The sequence below is a fragment of the Embiotoca jacksoni genome, unplaced genomic scaffold, assembly GCF_022577435.1.
Source record: "Embiotoca jacksoni isolate LCO1_2020_lvr unplaced genomic scaffold, fEmbJac1.0.p SCAF_11, whole genome shotgun sequence".
NCBI classification, from domain to species: domain Eukaryota; kingdom Metazoa; phylum Chordata; class Actinopteri; family Embiotocidae; genus Embiotoca; species Embiotoca jacksoni.
Genome location: NW_027185241.1, coordinates 1,684,481 through 1,703,339, shown reverse-complemented (window position 1 = coordinate 1,703,339; position 18,859 = coordinate 1,684,481). Strand labels below are relative to the sequence as shown.

The 18,859-nt window shown below is 44.0% G+C and overlaps 1 protein-coding gene across 1 annotated transcript in view; it reads right to left on the bottom strand.

The window, feature by feature from the left end:
* LOC138193581 (mannosyl-oligosaccharide 1,2-alpha-mannosidase IA) overlaps positions 1–16,422 on the bottom strand; it is a 187,666-nt gene extending 171,244 nt beyond the window's left edge. Inside the window, exon 1 of the mRNA XM_069141711.1 lies at positions 14,762–16,422. Coding sequence (XP_068997812.1) covers positions 14,762–15,307 — 546 coding nt within the window. The 5' untranslated portion in view covers positions 15,308–16,422. The remainder of the gene's footprint in view (positions 1–14,761) is intronic.
* Positions 16,423–18,859: the final 2,437 nt, after the last annotated feature.

Below are 18,859 nucleotides of genomic sequence, written 5' to 3'. Positions count from 1 at the left end.
GCTGCATGTAGAGAACAGAAAGACACAGATGGTTCGATGGTGGTAATGGTAGCAGCTTAGGAAGGTACAATCAAAATAACTCTTTATTCTCAACAAGCAACAGTACAGACAAAACTAACAGAGGCAAACAAACAAGCAGCTTCAACGCAGCCTCATGTACAGTTTCCATCAACAGCATTGGAGAAAACGGAGGGCAATAATAAAGAGAGAGGACAAGGAAATTCATTTTATATTCGATGCATGTTTACTGTGAAATTTCTCTTTCGTATCTTTGAAGGTTGGCAGCCTGTTTGCCTCGGTCTGCACATAACTTGGCCCAAATGTGAAGCAAGAGCTCACAGGTCTATCTTTTGTGTCTTAAATTACAGTGATGTGCTTCCTGCTTGCGTGCATGTACCTAAAACAAATACGCAGAGCAGGCTGGAACAGATGTTGAATGGACCTGTCGGGTTTCATTCACTCCGGTCAGCATCTAGTCACCTCTTGTAAAGCCTCAGCGGGCCTCAGAGGTCCCCAAGCAAACTGTGTTTAAAGCATCGCACACGTGCATCAACCCACACACACACACACACACACACACACACACACACACACACACGCACACACACACACACACACACACACACACACACACGCACACACACACACACACACACACACAAACATACACACTGCATTGCTCTTGTCTGATCGAGCCTCCTGCTGCTGATTCTGCCGGACTCGGCTCTTAAGCTAATGGTCAGTGCAGAATTAATCGCAGGCATCCATCTCATTTTACTTGGAAAACACAATGGCCATGGTGCTCTCAGCCTCCCACACACTCAAACATACGCACATATTTTCTACTCTATGCCCCCTAGAGATGGGTTTGTTTTTCATTTACCATCCCTAAATGGTTTCCATAAGCCCGAATCCTCTTCTGAGAGTAAAGCTGCTCGGATTTCAGAAGAAAGCATGCCAACAAATGCTTTAAAGTTTACCATACAGGCCGAACACAGTGCGCTGACAAGTGTTACAATAAATTCCAGATCTGGGAAAGTGGTCTGTAACATCTGTGACTCCTTAAAGGAAAACTATGCTTGTAGCTTTAGCTATTGTCTGCTGGCTCGATAACACTGCACTCAAGAAATTGAAAGAAAGATCTCAGAATAGATCGGAAACCTTCCCCAAAGAATTTGTTTAAGATAACATGAGACAGATGGTTTTTAGTTAATAGAAAAGTTCAGTTAAAACTTATTTGGAAGATAAATTTTTTTTAAAAAAAGGCTGACAGTAAAAGGAAAAACGTTAAGCACAAAAAAACACATCGATTAGAGTTACAGAAAGATTAATGTTTGGGTTCAAATGATGACCTGAACTGTATTGTGTGTTAAAGTCACTTCTTCCCTAAAGAAATGTAACTTTTGCTGTCATGGCGACAGTAAACGCTGTTTCAAAAGACGGTTCCAACTCCTAGTTGGAAACAGAAAGCTAACAGCGATCTCCTGCACTCAAGTCCGCTGTTGTATCGAACAATCCATCCAACCTGCCTCCTCCTAACATAGACATCCTATGAACTGCGTCACTTCTCCAGGAAACGAGATTGTCATTATTTATGCGACCGCTGGAGGGTTTATAAATAAATTGTCTGTAATAAAAAGCTGTTTGCACAAAAGACCTATTTTAAGAGGGTCAGGTTTTTTTGGGGAGGAGGAAAGCCTGCATAAGCAACCAACAGCTCAATACTTTCCCCTGCTGAACTTAAATGTACGCATAATAATCATGTACTTAAGTTTTCCTCTGAGAGGTTATGAACAACACACATCCATTCATGTAAAGAGAAAGCTGACCTGGCAAGAATGTCGTCTTGTTCACCATCTCTCTGAATGACTGTTGTTACCCGACACGGACATAAAGATGTTCCGAAATCTCAGCAGTTCATTGTTAGGTACGACGTTACCATAACTGAATGAAGCACCGCTTGTGCTAAAAATATTTCATTTAAAGTGTAATGTAACAACATCCCCCTCCCACCACTTCCCTCACTCCCCCTCCCAGTTACTAAACACATATTTAGTACATTTCTACAACACTGCAACAAAATGAAACCTTAAATATTGGAGGAAAGCAAAACAAGGTGTTAAACTGAGTAAGGCCTCTTTCAGAGATCCAAATATGGCACGCAAAATGTTGGCACTTCTGAATAAAGGGAATATCTGTGGCTACTTTACACACGCATTCATGTTCTGACATGCTCTGTGCTACTTTAAAGTCAAACCTCAAACTGTTTTCAGGCCCTTTTAAAGCTAAAAGATTTTCAATTTTGGATGTTTGTTTTTACCTACGTGTTTGTCTCACTGTCACCTCAGCCAATAAAAGCACCAAACCGATTTGAACGTTAACGCAGTCTCAAACCAGTTCCTCTCCTTGATATGGTGTCTGTAATACTTGGTAGCTGAAGAGCTAAAGCCTCTCTGATTTGCTGGTGAATAAGCAAAAAATAAACTCAACTGTTGCTAAGCCACAAGCGTGCGTTTGGCTGGAGAACTCATGAGATGCTGGCACACAACCAATCTGAAGGCCAGACTGATTGGGAATATGCATTTTAGGATCTGCTCATGATTCTATTAAAACCTCACAGCTGAGATACACTGCTCTTTGTCATGATTAGGGTTCTTTTATCAAACCTTCAATTACTATTAAGATATTGGAAATTGCTGCTTTGTTGTTATCATATCAACTGCCGCTTTCAATTTGCATGTTGAATTGGGGAAAATTAAAAGTGACATGATCTCAGTGATTCTTCACTCGCAGGTAGAAGCCACCAATCTTCGACCTCTGTCATCCGGAGATGTCATTATAACAGACACGTCATTGCCATTTTCATTTCTATCATTGCGTCCGGAAGACCAGAGCAGACATCATTATGAGGGAGTGGAGGAGCAGGCTCACGTCTTCTGGCGAAGGTTTAGTTAGCAGCAGGTTTCCACTGTAATGGATCGACATTTCAAAGTCTAATTCGATCATTTACATGACTCAGACGCAGTTGGAACACAAGGGGATAAAAGTAAAAACAGACTATATGTTGAAAGATTGGATTACTGAATGGCTGTCGTGTTCTACGCAGGGTTGCAACTAATAATAATTTTTATTGTCAGTTTATTCTTTTTTGTTTTTATTGTATCAATTAAGTCCTGTGATGGACTGAAGACATGTCCACAGTGTACCATGCCTTCACCCAAAGTTAGTTATGTAGATGGATGGATAGATAATGGATGGATGGATGTAACAAGAAATAATTTAGTCTAAGAAACGTCCAAAAGTTCTCCACATCTGTCGCAAGTTGTAACGGACGAAGGTGATGGCTCCATATGTCTATTTTTCAAACCCAAAGATTCATCTTCCCATGATAGAAAAAAAATAAAGAATTATTAGTCACATTTTAGAAGCTACAACCGGCAAACATTGGTTTTTTTTTTTGTCCTAATTAAACAACTTAAAATATAAAAATTCAAGCAATCCATAGCTGTACTAGTTAGTTGCAATAACAAGCAGGGGTGTAGCCGAACGTGACCGTCGGTTTGGCAGGAGACCGTTCTGTTCAGTGCGGCCAAACTATGTACTTTCTACAGCTCGAGTTCCATTCAGACAGTCTTGTGAGTGTGCCAGTTGTCGTCAATCAGTTTCAGCGTGCTAAAATGATTGGTCTTTAAAGCTTGAGATACATACAAGGTACAACCAAAAAGTACAGACTGCTTCTGTTGCACGTGAACGCAGCACAGCACCGTGACATGCAATGAGCAGAGGGAAGCTGGGACCTTCGTGGGGGAAGTATTCCAAGTTACGTTGCTTGACAAACATCGACACCTGAGGTACACACGCTTTCGTGACCACTGGTAGAGTCGGATCTGCAATTTCATGGTATTTGTTTTTGATAACATGCTAGCATATACCAGTACAAATTATGGCCAATATGATACTTTTAGAACGTTTACATCCCTCAAAATAAATGTAAAATTGTTATTTTATGCCTTCTTTTAGTTTTTCCTGCTGTAAAGAAAACATACTGAACTGTAACTGAACCCCAAATAGCGAAGTACCAATCAAACCGTAAATTTTGTGTAGTGTTACTATGATTTTTTTGTTTACCCCCTGTTTGTCTGTATTTGATCATTTGGATTATGCTATACAAGTCATTTTGCTGCAAAGGCTCTGAAAACTGCCATTCAACTACTTCATTTTATTCTAATGACGTATTACTGACTAGTTTCATTGACATACAGATGTCAAATATACATGCAAGTGCATATCATTTTGCATGCATATTAAGCATCAATTATCAGCCTATACTGACTCAAAGTGAGTCTTTATTTATTTATATATAAAGCAGTAAAAATCCCTTTTAGCTCAGGGTTTAGAAATGCCATATTTGGCATTTCTAGTTAGGCCTGAAATAGAGGAAACTCTCAGAAGCCACTACCTTTTTTTTGTCTCATACTAGCCCAATATGACACCACTATCTTTTCCATATTTGCCAGAGTATCATGCACTTATAGTTTACCTGTTATTTTAGTCAAAATGAATCATAATATTCTTTTAACCCTCTGGTCACGCCAACCACCAATTTGTCAGTTACAAGTTCAACAGTAGTTCGGCACGATGCGCTGTCATACTTGATTAACTGAAACGACACATCTGGGCTTCTACAAAAAACTGATAACCACAGTGACTTCTGAAAGCAGCCAGCCAGCTACACCCATTTCCTGTTGTCAAAGCATATTGTACCACCATCCACTCTCTTCTTAAAGAGAAAAGTGAAGACTCATCGTCAAAAGAAAAATACAATTATTTCAGTTTCAAAAATGGATTTTTGTATGGAAATAAGCAGATTAAGTTAGGACAGTATTGCTTAAGAAAACAGATGTTTTTGAGGGTATTAAATGTTTGGAAAGATAATATTCTCTGAAACATTGTACAAAAAGTACAATCTTTCAACACTTCAATTATGAGTTGCTTTTTTTTACAGGAGCTTTACTTTTTAATACAATTCTTTTTATCAATAGTATTTTAAATAAGACCCTAAATGTTCATTCTATAAGCTGCTTTCCAGAATACAGGATGATTTTGAGTAATATTTCGTAGAGGAACGACAGATCATTTTCGTCTGCTTTGGTTCTCTTCGGTTAAGATAGCTATCCGAGAGACTTTCAAGGCTTTATTTATAAAAATATTTTTTTTAAAAAGGCATCGCATGGATGCATCTCTGCCACATCCAGCAGTCTGGCGCAAAATGAATGTGCAAGTAACATGCCAAAGAGCCTGTCACCTACACTTCTCATCCAATTAATGATCGGCAAACTGGTTTCTCTCACACACACAAACAGTCATTAGAAGACCATCAAGTCAGTTTATTTGTTATTCCACTGCCTCGCCACCGACTTGTGGACAGATGAAAATTGCAATTATCTAGCCAGCAATCATCCAACCTTGATGGAAACAAGAGAAATCTATATGCCTCCCTAATGAGCACTGAGCACCATTGCTGCTATTTGATTAGGGACTTAATTGTGATAATAATGAGCAAATACACCCAGCTCTGGCTAAAATGGTCTTGTAAGCATTCAGCTAATTAATGGCAATTTGCCCACTGATGCCGATGAAGGAGAAAATCACTGGGGATACACATTTTCCTCTTAGCCCACTAGAACTAGACAGCACTGTTGCTGACCACGAAAACGGTCTGCTAAGCTTTCCATGCGAAAGTCATTGTCCTCGCTCCGATGGAAAAACCTGATCCTCGCCTACAAAAGCCGCCACTTAAAAGCTCATGTTGTCTTTCGGGCAGTCGCCTAAAATTGTGGGTCAAAGGCTTGACACCATTATTCAGCCATCTTGAAAGTAGGGCTGAAACCATTGTCACAACACGATAACAACAACGCAGACAGGCCAGTCTGCCACAACAGCAGCCGGGCAGTTAACACTGGCTTTCGGGCAATGCAGGGGACGAGAGCGTAATTGACAGAGCAGCGGCGGCAGTAAACATGCCAGGGGCCGCAGATTCCCCAAGAAGCAGCGAGGAAGGAAGAAAGAAAAAAAAAAAAAAAAAAAAGAAGACAAAAGAGAAAGAGAAGAAGAGGTGAGAGAGAGAAAGAGTCGGTGACAGAGCTTTAGGACTGAACAAAAGACAAGAGTGAGAAATATGTGGAAGACATATGGGGACAAGCCAGGTCTCCCAGCCTACTCTAATGTCTTGCCATTAGCCGGTGAACACAGCCACGCATGTTGTTTCTGATCAATTAGGCAGGAATAAAGGCAGCGGGCCGGAACTCCGCTAGGGGCTCCGAGAGTCTGCTGGTTACATCTAGGACACTCTCCCCCTCACTTCTTCCCTGTTTGTTGAATCTGCCGGGGCAGCGAGGACAAAGGGAGAAGGAGGCGGCGATGGGGGGGGGGGGGGATTTCACTCGGCACCTCAGCAAAGGATGTCAATCTGAAGCTGCGAACAAGGCGACACGTCTGTAAGATGCTCCAAGTCCACATGCACTCACAGACAGAGATGCAGCCAGACACGAACGGTGCTTGTCTTCCTCTCTCTCTCTCTTTGTTTTTACTACTTTGGAAGTAATAATATCAGCAGTAGCAGTGAAAGAGTGGAGATAACCATGATTATTATCTCGTTGTTGTTTTGTTTTTTTTTAGCCTGAAAGTAATGACCAAACCTTAACAGGCTGGTGGGTGTCAAAAAAAAAAATATCGCTTCTGGTACCGATACAAGGACTTAGATTCCTGAAGGATACTTTTTTTTGATAATAATTTTTACTAATTCTACTGTAAATAAAAAAGAAAATTACATTAGACATTACGGTACAAATCCTTAAGTTTTCATGCAGTTCAGAGGGAAACACCTCAGGTGCAAGTTAGCGCTGGATGCGACAATTTACTGAAATCTCCTAAACTAAACGTCACATCCTATCGTCAGATGAAAGCTTTTCTGTACGCACCTGGTAAGCTAAGCAAATACTGCAGCGCATGCAAAAAAGAAAAGTATGTGGCTACATATTAGTTTGAAAACAGTGGAAAAAAGGCTTTATAATGTAAATTACAACCAAGCTGATAACGGGGGAATTTTTTTGAATTTTTGTGTGCGGGATCCTGAGTCGAGGCTACATGTGGTCCAAACCGCGGCTCTGATGAGATTTAGTCTTGTGTTGAGGCAAAAGTTAAGCCAGTTATTGAAATTTAGTGCAGAATGACAAGGCAGTTGTAGATTGCGCAAAAGCATTTTGGTTGGTGACATAAAAAGTACCAGAGTTTGGTTTCCCGGTTACGTCAAAGACCGAAGAGGTACAAAAAAAAAAAAAGAAAAAGGATTTTAGGCATGTTTAGCCTTATCGAAAAGTCCCTACCCACGAGGGGAACAACATGCAACTCGAGAGCATCCAGTCAGGAACGAATGTGTGTATTGTTTTTTTTCCCCCAGTAATCACAGGACTTCAGAAGCCAGGATGAGGAGGTATACACACAATGACCCCATTATGTCAGCAGCGTGTGACAAATGGGCTTCGACGGAACGTATCGCAACATCGCAGCATCACAGCAGTGGAAAGGCTGATTGCGTCGGAGAAACTTTTCAGAGTCCAGATGATGAAATCGGAGAAACACGGAAATCTACTAAACACATGACCGTTCCTTCCAGCGTTGCTCCCTCGCTGCTCTGTTCGAGCAGGAAGGGGGTCAAAATGTGGCCAGATGCGTTCCGGGACCTCTTGCTTTTTTTTTTTTTTTTTTTTTTTTTTTTTTTGTCTGACAACTGACGCAAAACCCACAGTAAACAGAGGCAGAGGGGCCTTGGACAAGTACAGCAAACAAACAAGACAGGTAAAGTCTGATTTAAAGACTCTGCAAATATGGAAGTGCAGGAACAAACAACAAGAGGGAGTTCCAGAGGGGAAAAACTTGGACTTTGATTGTGTAACAAAAAACATCTGCAAACCGTTGACCAGGCCACGTCATCGGGGGAGGGTGGGAGGAGGGCGGAGGGTGGGGGGGGGGGGGTGCAATTGTGTGTGTGTGTGTGTGTGTGTGTGTGTGTGTGTGTGTGTGTGTGTGTGTGTGACTTCAAAATGGCTGGGGAACATTTTTACAACGCTCGCACAAATCCCCTGTCTCTCTCACACACACAATATACAGCTTACGCGCATAAGCCTTAAATTCGGGCTCAACAGTAGGACCTTACCGGCCTCTCAAGAGAGAAAAGAGCGCTTTTTTTATTCGTTTTCAAGATGTGATGTAATCCCCCCCCCCCCCGACCCCACCCCGCTTCCGCCCGTAACCCACAACCAACACAACACACGCGCACAACGCTCCCGCGGTACGCGAGACAGGCACGCACACAAATGAACAGATGTGCCTGTACAAAGTGGCCTGTGTGCGTCTCCTAACCATCCACAAAGAGTTGCGTGCGAACGGCCTTGCGCAGGAGGATTTTCGCACGCACGCACGCGCGCTCTTGAAAAGCATGCCCCGACAGAGAAACGTGCCCTGAAGCCGGCGCCCCTACCACAAAGAGAAATGTTCGGAGAATGTGCCGTGAATGCAAAAGGATGTTAGCGAACATCTCCCCCCCTTTTTTTTCACCCACATCCTTCCTCTTCCTCTCTCCATTTCAACCCGATCACTTTACTTCCTGCAGCGTCTGCCTGCCTGGGGATGGGCGGGCGGGCGGGCGGGCGGTGGGGCTGTTATTGTACGGCTTAATCGGCCTTTATCACCCACAGAAAGATACGCTTCTCTGCCGGGCTCCCGATGTTTTTAACCGAGCAGTCCTCTGTCTTATTCCGCTGAGCACACACTTCCTGGACGGAGACGCTTCCAACTTTAGGGTCATCTGTTCGGACCTTTGGACCGTACCATCCCGAAGTGTTTGTAATCTGTGTGCGTGCAGGCAGAGGGGTTACTGTTGGTTTAGGAGAACAGAGAGCGCCGTGGTTAAAGAGAAGTACATCGATGTGATGGGTTCCAGGAAGCCAGCTTTCCATTGCTCATCACCCCGTCAGCATGTAACCACTGAAGTGTGGCAGCAGGTTCCCTGTATGTACTGAAGAAATGCGGACGTTTTCTGCTTTAGACAGCAACCCTCACATTAAAGGCACCCTCTGGGAGGTTTTGACCACCAGTAGCACCACTGGGAAATGACTTAATAACAGGGTCACTGTTTTATTTGTGCATAAAGGTGCACATGCTCGAACACGAGGGAAATGCAATACACATTCCTGCTCAGCAGAAGCAATACAGAGGGATACTGCTAACTAGTGAAAAGATATGAAGGATTTAAAATACTTAAAACCAGCACTGCAAATGTTTTATGAGGAAGGCGAGAGTGCATTCATCATAATTGTCAGACCTGCAACTCTGCTTGAATGAAAACTCTTCAGGGAGCCTCGAGCAATCTTAAGTAGATTTTCAAAATAAAAAACAAAGGAAAAATAAGAAAAGGATAAATAACCAGCACTTAGAGGGTGAATGTGACAGGTGTCAATCACACTCGGTCGATTTAACTGCTGACACCATGTCTGATCAGTCATTCCTTCAGTCAAAATCGGAATCAAAATCAGTATTTCAACATAAGCAGCATTAACGGTTAAAATGTTTCCCAATAATGGGTGTTCGGCTTTATGTTGGTCTAATATGCACGATTACATTTATTTTGATAACTTTTATGAACATGTGACAACATGTTTGCCTTGTCAGCTGGGTCTCGTGACGTACTCTGTGTACGCATAAAAGTAAACAACTGGTCTTCAGTCAGCGAGTCATATTTTGAGCTTCATTTAAGTGAAAAAAAATTGCACTTTTTTTTCCTGCCGGGGTTTCCAAAAGAGATTTACGGACTTGTGAATCCAGCAGCAAGACTTATTCCGAAAAGCAAACTACGAGTTGCAATAAGAACCAGCAGCATAAATATTTAGTTTACACACAGGTTGCTCGGTAAACATTTATCCAGAAAGAATGTGATGAATTTGACTATTACACACACTGAATTCGTTTTAAATGCATTGTTTTCGCAACGTAACTTAATCTCATTGACTTGAACTTATTACAGCGACATTTCCTCGGTTTACTTCCAGGTCCCCCCCCCCCCTCCCTTCTGTATTACATGATAAAATTCGACATCACGATAGTCAGTAATGAGCTCAAAAGTGACGAGAACAAACCTGTGAGGACAGAGACTGACGACCACACTCGCTGCTTTTACTTTAAGCAGTAAACGGCCATGTTTCCCATGCGTCGTTGGCCGCTCGTTATGTTGACAACCTCGGAAATGACTCTGCTATGTCAATTACTGCATGTGGCCCGAGGTAAAAACCCACTGAATGCTTTTAATGTCCATGTAGATTTAGCGCAAACAAAAAGTCCCCGAAAATAAACGAAAGGGTCCAATTCTTTCTTGTGTGGCGGAGACGGTCGGCAGCACTGACAGGTTCATAATATCTGCCTCAGACGCCATTGACTTACAGTATGTATCAATATCCAGCGGGCCCGGCGGCTCCCTCCCCCACACAAACAGACCAAAGACAACGATGGGCTCACATTCCAAACACCAGCCGCTGACATTTGCACAGCATCCGCCGAGAAACGAGAAAAAAAAAAGAAAAAAAGAAGCAGAAACGTTCCAGCTCTGTCGGGACACTGGGAGAGTGTAAGCCTTTTTCTTAAGACTTTGTTCATCTTCCGTTTCTTTCTTCTCGCTCAGCGGGCGGCCATTTCCCTGGCTCAGACTGGAGGTTGTTTGGCACACCTGATCCGTAGCAGGAGACAGCGGGGGAACGAGGGGTGGAGGGAGGTCACGGCGCTCAGAGCCGGCCAGCAGGCGCCAGCATTTTATTCAGACGGTCAGCCAGCTCACCGGTCATTACTGCTGTAAGGGGATTTCATGTCCGGCTACAAGCTCACCTCTTTCTGAGGCTTTGTGTTGGGTTTGCGTGTGCGTGTGTGTGTGTGTGTGTGTGTGTGTGTGTGTGTGTGTGTGTGTGTGTGTGTGTGTGTGTGTGTAATGTGGCAGCTCATATTCTTTGATTGATTCCCACATTTACACTGTAAAAACAATACTTTACATCACACCTTAAACTCTGACTTTAAGAGTTTACTGCATCTAAAATTTTAGCAGAGTGTGAATCTTTTTATGTATTTCATCTAAATCTGCTCATTGGTTGCCGTGCTTTCGCTGAACTTGACCTCTGACCTCCCTGACCTCCCTGAGCTTACATACGTCAGGACAGCATCCCTATAAAATCAGATGGTTTTTTTTTTAAGGAAGCTCTGATCAAACTATTTTCATCTGTTTAAGATGATGGTATTCGGTTTCTCTTTTTTAAAAGCTTAAAAAAATTCCACACTCCAGAGATTTTTTTTTTTTAAGAGCGAGTCTTCTGCCGAGTTCTGCCGACAACTAAGTATTTTATTTTGCAATTTATTTTCATAGCTGTTTACTCATCTGGGAGCTAAAGTAAGCAGATGAGGTGCGTGCTGCTGCTTTGAGTTTCTCAGGGAGGCGAGCTGACAAACTGATGGAGGTTAAACTAAACTGTCTTATCACCACTGTGCACTCTTTTATTGCATTTTACTGACTGTGTAGATTAAACTGTTTGTGCTTCTTAAGCTTCTGTTTAGAAATAATTTGTTTTCTCAAATAGCAGGTGGAGGGGTTTCACTTCACCGAGATGCTGCTTATTATTGTGGATTATAAGCAGGCGCGCGCACGCACACACACACACACACACACACACACACAGGTGACCATTAAACAGAACAGATGTACCTCATTTGATTGCTGTTTGTCGACACAGTGATGCAGGTGAGGCTGGAACTGGATGACTAAACAGTGACAACAATTTCAGCTGAGACTGTCTACCTTGACATAAATCTGTAAAGTCTTGATCAACTGGATAGTTATCCGACACAGACGTGCACAATTATCCACCACGCGCACACACACACACACACACACGCACACACACACACTTAAGACAATGATCTCCCTCTTCGCTCCCCGAACCCCGACCGGTCGAGGCAGACGGCCTCCCGCCTCCGAGCGTGGTTCGGTCGGAGGTTTCTTCCTGTACAAAGAGAGTTTTTTTTTTCCTTCCTTCCCGCCTTAAAGTTGAGATGTTCCCAGACACACGTGTCGTAAAACTGCACAGTGTTCGAACCTCGCTGAACGTAAAAGGGACATCTTCAACAAAATGCGCACGCAGAATAAAAGGACATTCCGCCGTCGCGCGTTTTTTTTTTTTTTTTTTTTTTTTTTTTTGTGGCGCTATCCCTGCGATCCAACTTCTTACGCCAAAGCCAACGAGGCACCAACACAGCCGTGCAAGGCAAACCCAGCGACCCATAACGTCACAGAATAACAAGTAGGACGCCGCATGACTCTCATCTTCATCCTGCTGAGGACTTTTTGGAGGAGAATAAACCGTCAATCTCACGTTGGCGGTTACTTTCTAGGTAACCTGGTACCCGAGCTCGTGGTGGGCTGCCTTTAAACATTTGCGATGTGTGATCAGGCAGTCCTTTTCCAATCGTTTCACCCTCTCTTGGCAGTGGAAACACACACCCAGCGGGAGAAGGCGGGGGTGTCTGCTTTGTAGTTGTTGGCAGTTTAGAAAAACGATGCCCATTCACAGTTTTGGGCATTGAGGCACTCGGTGGGCTGGACCAGACCCCTTTTTTTTTGTTGTTGTTGTTGGCTTTGGGAGGGGGATACCCTCACTCTGCATTCCATCGCAGTGAAAAAAAGAGGCTGCTTTTACAGAGCTGCTCTGTCTGTACCACGACACAAACTGAGGCTGACAACAGCAAAAATTCAAGTCTGAATTAATCCCCAAGCTTCACAGATGTATACATGGGAACTGCTTAAAAAAAAACACAAAAAAAAAACAGTCATCACAACATGTCTATGTTGTCAGTTTTAAACGTTAAAGTCACTCTTTAGTTTGACATCTGTAAACTTGGACAAAGTGCATGTTAGCATTGTGTCAACCTGTGCTGGCGGCGTGAGTGTGAATCTGTCCGCAACGCACACAAAGAAAAGACGGAAACCAACAGCAATGCAAGACCACCAAGACACACGCTTGAATATGCCCGCGAAAACAAAAGCACGCGATGCAGGTAAACGTGTCTGCTCTCCCAACGCCGGAATCGAAGGCCGTCATTCTTGGAAGCACAACTGATGTGCCTCAACAATAATTGGGCGCGGATGGGTGTGGCAGGAAATAACTTTTCCTCCAATGACTACGACCCCCCCGAGGCAAATCATTTTTGCAGAGCTTGGCTCAACAGACCGGGCGAGCAAAGTCACATTGGCGGTCACTTGAAAGAAGAGGAAAAAAAAAAAACACAGGAAGCTTGCGAGTCAGTGAGAGGGAGAACGACCCCTCCGTCCTCTGACGCCTCGGCCGTCGCCCCGGCAGCGTCGGCCCTCGGTACGAGAGGCCTGCGCGAAGAGGGTGTCGCCGTGCTCACAGCGAGAGTGACAACGGGACTTTATCCGCGTCACATGCCGAGGATGAAACCTTTCTGTGCCACGCCGGCCAATGACATGTCCCGCTGCGCTCGCTCGCTCGCCCTCCCTCCCTCCCTCCGCCTCACCAGCCTCACTTCGCCTTGAGTGGGTACAGATGTGTGATCCACAGACGCTCCCACTCCGGAGCCCTCATTGGACCCACGGGGCTCAACAAAGGATGGCACACAGCTTGAGGAGCTCGCGGCTCAAAGAGTCGTCGGCGCACACGGTCACGTCGTTCGCGGGGCCGATTGTGCGAGGGAGAAAAGAGGTGCTGCTGCGAAACGCGGGACGTTTCGTCACTCGGTGACCTGATGGAACGTGATTTAAGCGCTCACATTAAAAACAAACACCGCGATTTGTTAAGTTGTGCTGTTTTTTTATTTAAAAAGGCACAAAAATCAAATATGAAGTTGTATTATAACATATTATAAAACTAAGATTATGGGGTTTTTTTTTGCTTTTATTGTGAGTAAAGTGCAGTTGAAATCTGTTTTGCAGTGTTAAAAAAAAAATTCCTGATTTACTATTTAATTCTAGTTCTGTTTGAATATTAGACCCTGTGCATTGAAAGCCGTCTTTAGTCCCGACACTGTTCTTTTTCTTCATTGATAGAAACCTGACTGGAATCCGTCCTGTAGAAGGCGACGGCTGCATTTAGACAACTGATATGATTGAAAGGGATTTATTTTGTCTGTTTGACAGCAGCTCAGCAAACAACCGTCCCACTGCTTCCATAGAGGTCGGCTGTATTGTCAGACAAATCCAGATGAATCAAACTCTACATCTGATTTATAATTACTCCATTCAAGTGTGAATGCCTTTTTTTTTTTTTTTTTTTTTCATGCTGGAATAAGGCAGACTGCCATTTATCTGCTGTGTTTGCCTGTTTTTGACAGCATGAACACACTCCCACTGAAAAGACGGTGGACAATGGAAACTTATGAAGCCGCAAGGGGGAAGAAAAAAAAATGCTTATTTTGTCAAATGTCTATTTAATAGATCAGACACTGATCTTAGATCATACGTGTCTTGGATTCACCTCATATGCTCTTCCTCTTTTTCTCTTTAACCACAACCTTTACTTTCTGTAACAAAACCAACACTCAGCTTGTACTTACGCCTAACCCTCGAGTCTACCACACGTCAGTCATCCACCACTTGTAGGAACATTTAACATCTTGGTCCCCCCCCCCAGTAGGGTGACAGTCGCATCCTTACCTCTTTGACTTTCTCCCGGCGCTCGTTGGTCTTGGGGTCGCCCGGCTTGCCGTTGTCTCTCCCCAGCGGGGGTTTAAGCAGGCACCCCCTGAACTTCTGGTAACTGAAAGTATCCGAGTTGGCACCGGGGTCTGAGGAGGTGGCTTTCTCCGAGGCGGACTCCGTTCTCGTCCCGGTCAGAGTCAAATCCTCCTGCGCTTTGCCGCCGGCCAGCCGCGCCTCGGTCGCCTCATGAGAGACGGAGGGTTTGCGGCTCAGACTTTTCAGCTTGGCGACGCTCTCTCCTTTGGCGGAGGTCATGCCCTGGTCCTTGGGTCTTTTTAGGTGTTCCCTGACATCGTTCTCGGACCCGGAGCCAACAGTGACCGGCTGGATCTCCGTCTTGGACAAGAAAATGCGTTTTAGTCGGACAGAGTCGGGCAAAAAGAAAAGGGCCCCAAAACACAGCGTAACCAAACCCGAGAGAAAGAGGAGAAACACGAATTTCTGGGACAGGCGCAGACCCATGCCCGATGCCGACACACCGGGCAACTTTCGGAAAACCATTGAAACTTTTCTGGAGACCTCGCCTTGCAGTAGAGACGTTTGTGTTTTGACAGACTTCACTCTCTACCGAGCAGCTCCTCCGCTGCCTTGAGGCTTGTGTGAAAGCGAAATATGCGGGACTTCTCCTAACACACCCCCGTGACACTTGCAAGAGTGGCAGAAACAGGCTGCCAGAGCTGTCTTTATCTCGCTATCGATTGGATCTGCATAAGCGATGGTTAGGCCTGCCTACATCTACAATTCATCATTTGGCAACGCAACTCCGGAGCTTTTATCTGTGTAACGCAAATATGTGACATCAACAGACTGCAGGATTTGGGTTTCCAAACATGTAAATGATAAAAAAAAAAAAAAAAAAAAAAACAAAAACAGCACGGGGCTTCGGGGCTGATAGATAAATGGCACTGGCGTTTACTGAAGCTGTATTCAAGAATAACAGGATTACTGCAGCGTACGCCAGGCTGATAAATAAATAGACTTTTTTTTTTTTTTTTTTTTTTTTTTTTTTAAAAGAGATAATCAAACGTCTCGCGTGGTGTCAGAACAAAGTTGGGACTCGATGCATTATAGCACGCCGTGCAAATCGTCAATAACACATCGCCCTGCGGTGCAAAAAAAAAACAAAAACCTCTAGCGAGCGGCAGAGCATCTTTTTTTCCTCGTCTCCGTTTAAACCGACCCGCGTTGCTGCACCTAGAATCACATTCAAAATCACGAGCCGTTCGGTCCGCATCTATTCTGCACAGCCGGTGGACGGAAACGCATGGATATTCATGTCGCCTCGCTGTCAATTGCGCTCCTCCGGCAGCCTCCTTTGCCCCCCTTTCCACTGGCGTCAACACGCCGGGCGAAACAAATCGCCGGATGACATGAAAGAAGGCGGGTTTTGTCCCATGCGAAGTTATCCTCGTCTCCCCCCCCCCCACACACACACACACACACTGATCCAAAATCCGTTAAATAAACAAATCCACCATCCAGTCCGCCGGTTTCCAACAAAGGCAGATAGACACGCCGCCTGCGTCGTCGCTCCGGTACCCGCCGCCGTCAGCCTGGCTGCTGCCGTGCGGATCGCTCCCTTTCGCTCGCAGAGTGCGCACTTGTGTCGCTGTGCCGTGGACGTCCGCTTGCGTAAAAAAAAAAAATTAAAAAAAAAAAAAAAAAAGCGAGAGGAGAGGGCTGGAAATGTAACATATAGAGCGGGCAGGGTGAGGAGGAGGAATGGGGGGGGGGGGGCGCGAAACGGTCCGCTGCTTAACAATTCAGTGGGGCTGGTCGGATTTCTTGACGGATATTCAAGGCGGCTTATCAAAACACAGTTAAGCCGTTTTGAGCCGTTTGAACAAAAGGAGAGAGGTCTGAATGGCTCTGTACGTGGAGAAATCATCCACACCCCGAGGAAATGAGCTTGCTTTCATCCGGGGGAAAACTGGAGAGGATTGATACATCTGCTACAGATGTATCAACTGTAGGAGAAAAAATAAATACAGTGCCAATGATTAGTCACTGTTTTCATTTTGGGAAGAGATGGTAAATCCACCACAGGCCTGCATGGTTTCGCGTTTTCTTTGTTTTCATGACCTCCTTGTCACATAATCACACCAGTCTGGAGAAACCCACAAACATTTCATTTGGTATGTATCACCTAGTTTCTTTTTTAATCCTCTAAAGAACCATTTGGGCCCCATGAGATCATCCACGTGAGAATCTTAGCGTTGAGTTTTACCTCCTTCAACGAGAAACCAAAACTTCACCCGTTTGACTACACTTACTTCTGATCTGAAGACGTTTTAAAGTCATGACAGATTCTTCCTTCGAGCAAATAGCCGATACAATGCAGAGATGGCCATAAAAGTTGATTTTTAACCAGGTTCTGGCTTTGCAACGCTTTAGTAGCCGGAAGTGGCGTACTTCCTGGTTTGTCTTGCTGCAGGTAAGCCTGACCAACATCTACAGACTTTTATCAACAGGTTCCTCCTGTTTGTACTGCCGAGTGTTGTCAAAATAAAGAATCTGTCTTCCTGTTCATGCAGTTTTCTTTTGTTCCAAACAAAATCTAAAACTCTACTAGAAACTACAATTTATCAATACTTTGGTTCATGTGGTTTCCCAGCAACAGTTTATTCAGCTGAACATATTACTCAGACAAAAGATTCATATCGTAAGGGAAATACTCATTTTTGGTCAAATAAGAAATATATTGCATCATGATGTATGAGGAAAAATAATATTAACCGCCTGATCGTCGTCTCAGCAAAGGCATCTCAAAGTAAGGTGAACTTACTAACATTTAAAGAGTCTTTTTTTTGGGGGGGGGAATGGAGGTCACTCGTGGAAATAAATCTGAAATTATACTAATGGATACATCAAGGATTGTGTAGTGTGGCTGAAAGCTCTGATAAAAACAAATATGTTGACCATGAGTTGAGTTTAGGTGAACTTAAACCCAACACTTTGAGAGCCATAGTTCGCATTTGCCATCAGTGTTTTGCCTGCAGTGTGCGCAGGAGGGGGAGAAAGGTGTGTTTACATGATGTTTGCATAAGCGAGAAAGAAGCTGAGTGGTAACCACAGTGTTTTCTCGGCATTAAATAAGATAGATGTGCAAATGAGGTGGCCATTACTGAAGAGCCCGCACGGCACTATTCAACCAATGGTCCTGAAAGCAGCAATGAGAAAACAAAAGGTGATCGGTGTCAGTATTGACCTTTAATTAGATGTCAATTTAAGTCCCAACCCCTCCGCCCGCCCACAGGCCTCCAGGACGTCTGTTGTCATCCCGCTGTCTGAAAGTTGCCTCCGGACATTCTTAAAATCAAATCCGTTTAATGATGTCTGATAACTCCCGACGAACCTTGACCCTTACCTACGTTTCATTTTTCATCCGTTTCCCTCTCCGTCGTTAAAATAGTCATTTTCAATATAAAAGTGGATGTTTTTCTTCCTTCAAAAAGTTGACTTGAATTTGAACAAAATCCCTGCCTGCACAAGTAATAAGCACTTATTAACATCTGACGCCTGAAACTCCTCAGGCTCCTTTGTTGTCATTGTCAGGTGCATGTGGTGCGACGAGCCAATTTTAAGGCAATTTGTACAGCGTTTGACCCCACATTCTCACCGTTACACCATCTCTCACCGCGGCCCTAATTGAGTCGGACTGCTGCTCGTCTGTAATTTACAGAACGAGGGGAGGGGGAAGACAGAGCTGTTGAATTAGCTTTTCTAGTTTTTGATCCAAGAGCATTTCCTCTGGGAGCAGGTAAATCCATGAAGCATTCTGTGGACTTCAATGCTGACAAAAGGACAGTTTGCAGTGAGAGAGGGGCTTTACGATGGCTCAGCGTCTGTCTGTAATGAGGCTTGAATCTCATGTATCGTATCACTCTTTCCACGACAACATTCACCCTGTGGCCACTTTATTGGCTTCATCCGTCCAATAGCTTGCATACCATTATGTCATGAAGTCAAACAATGTTCATGTTTTAAACTAACAAAGGTTAAGTGATGTATTCTGTATATTGATTGTATTTTACAATATTGAGCTACATTTAG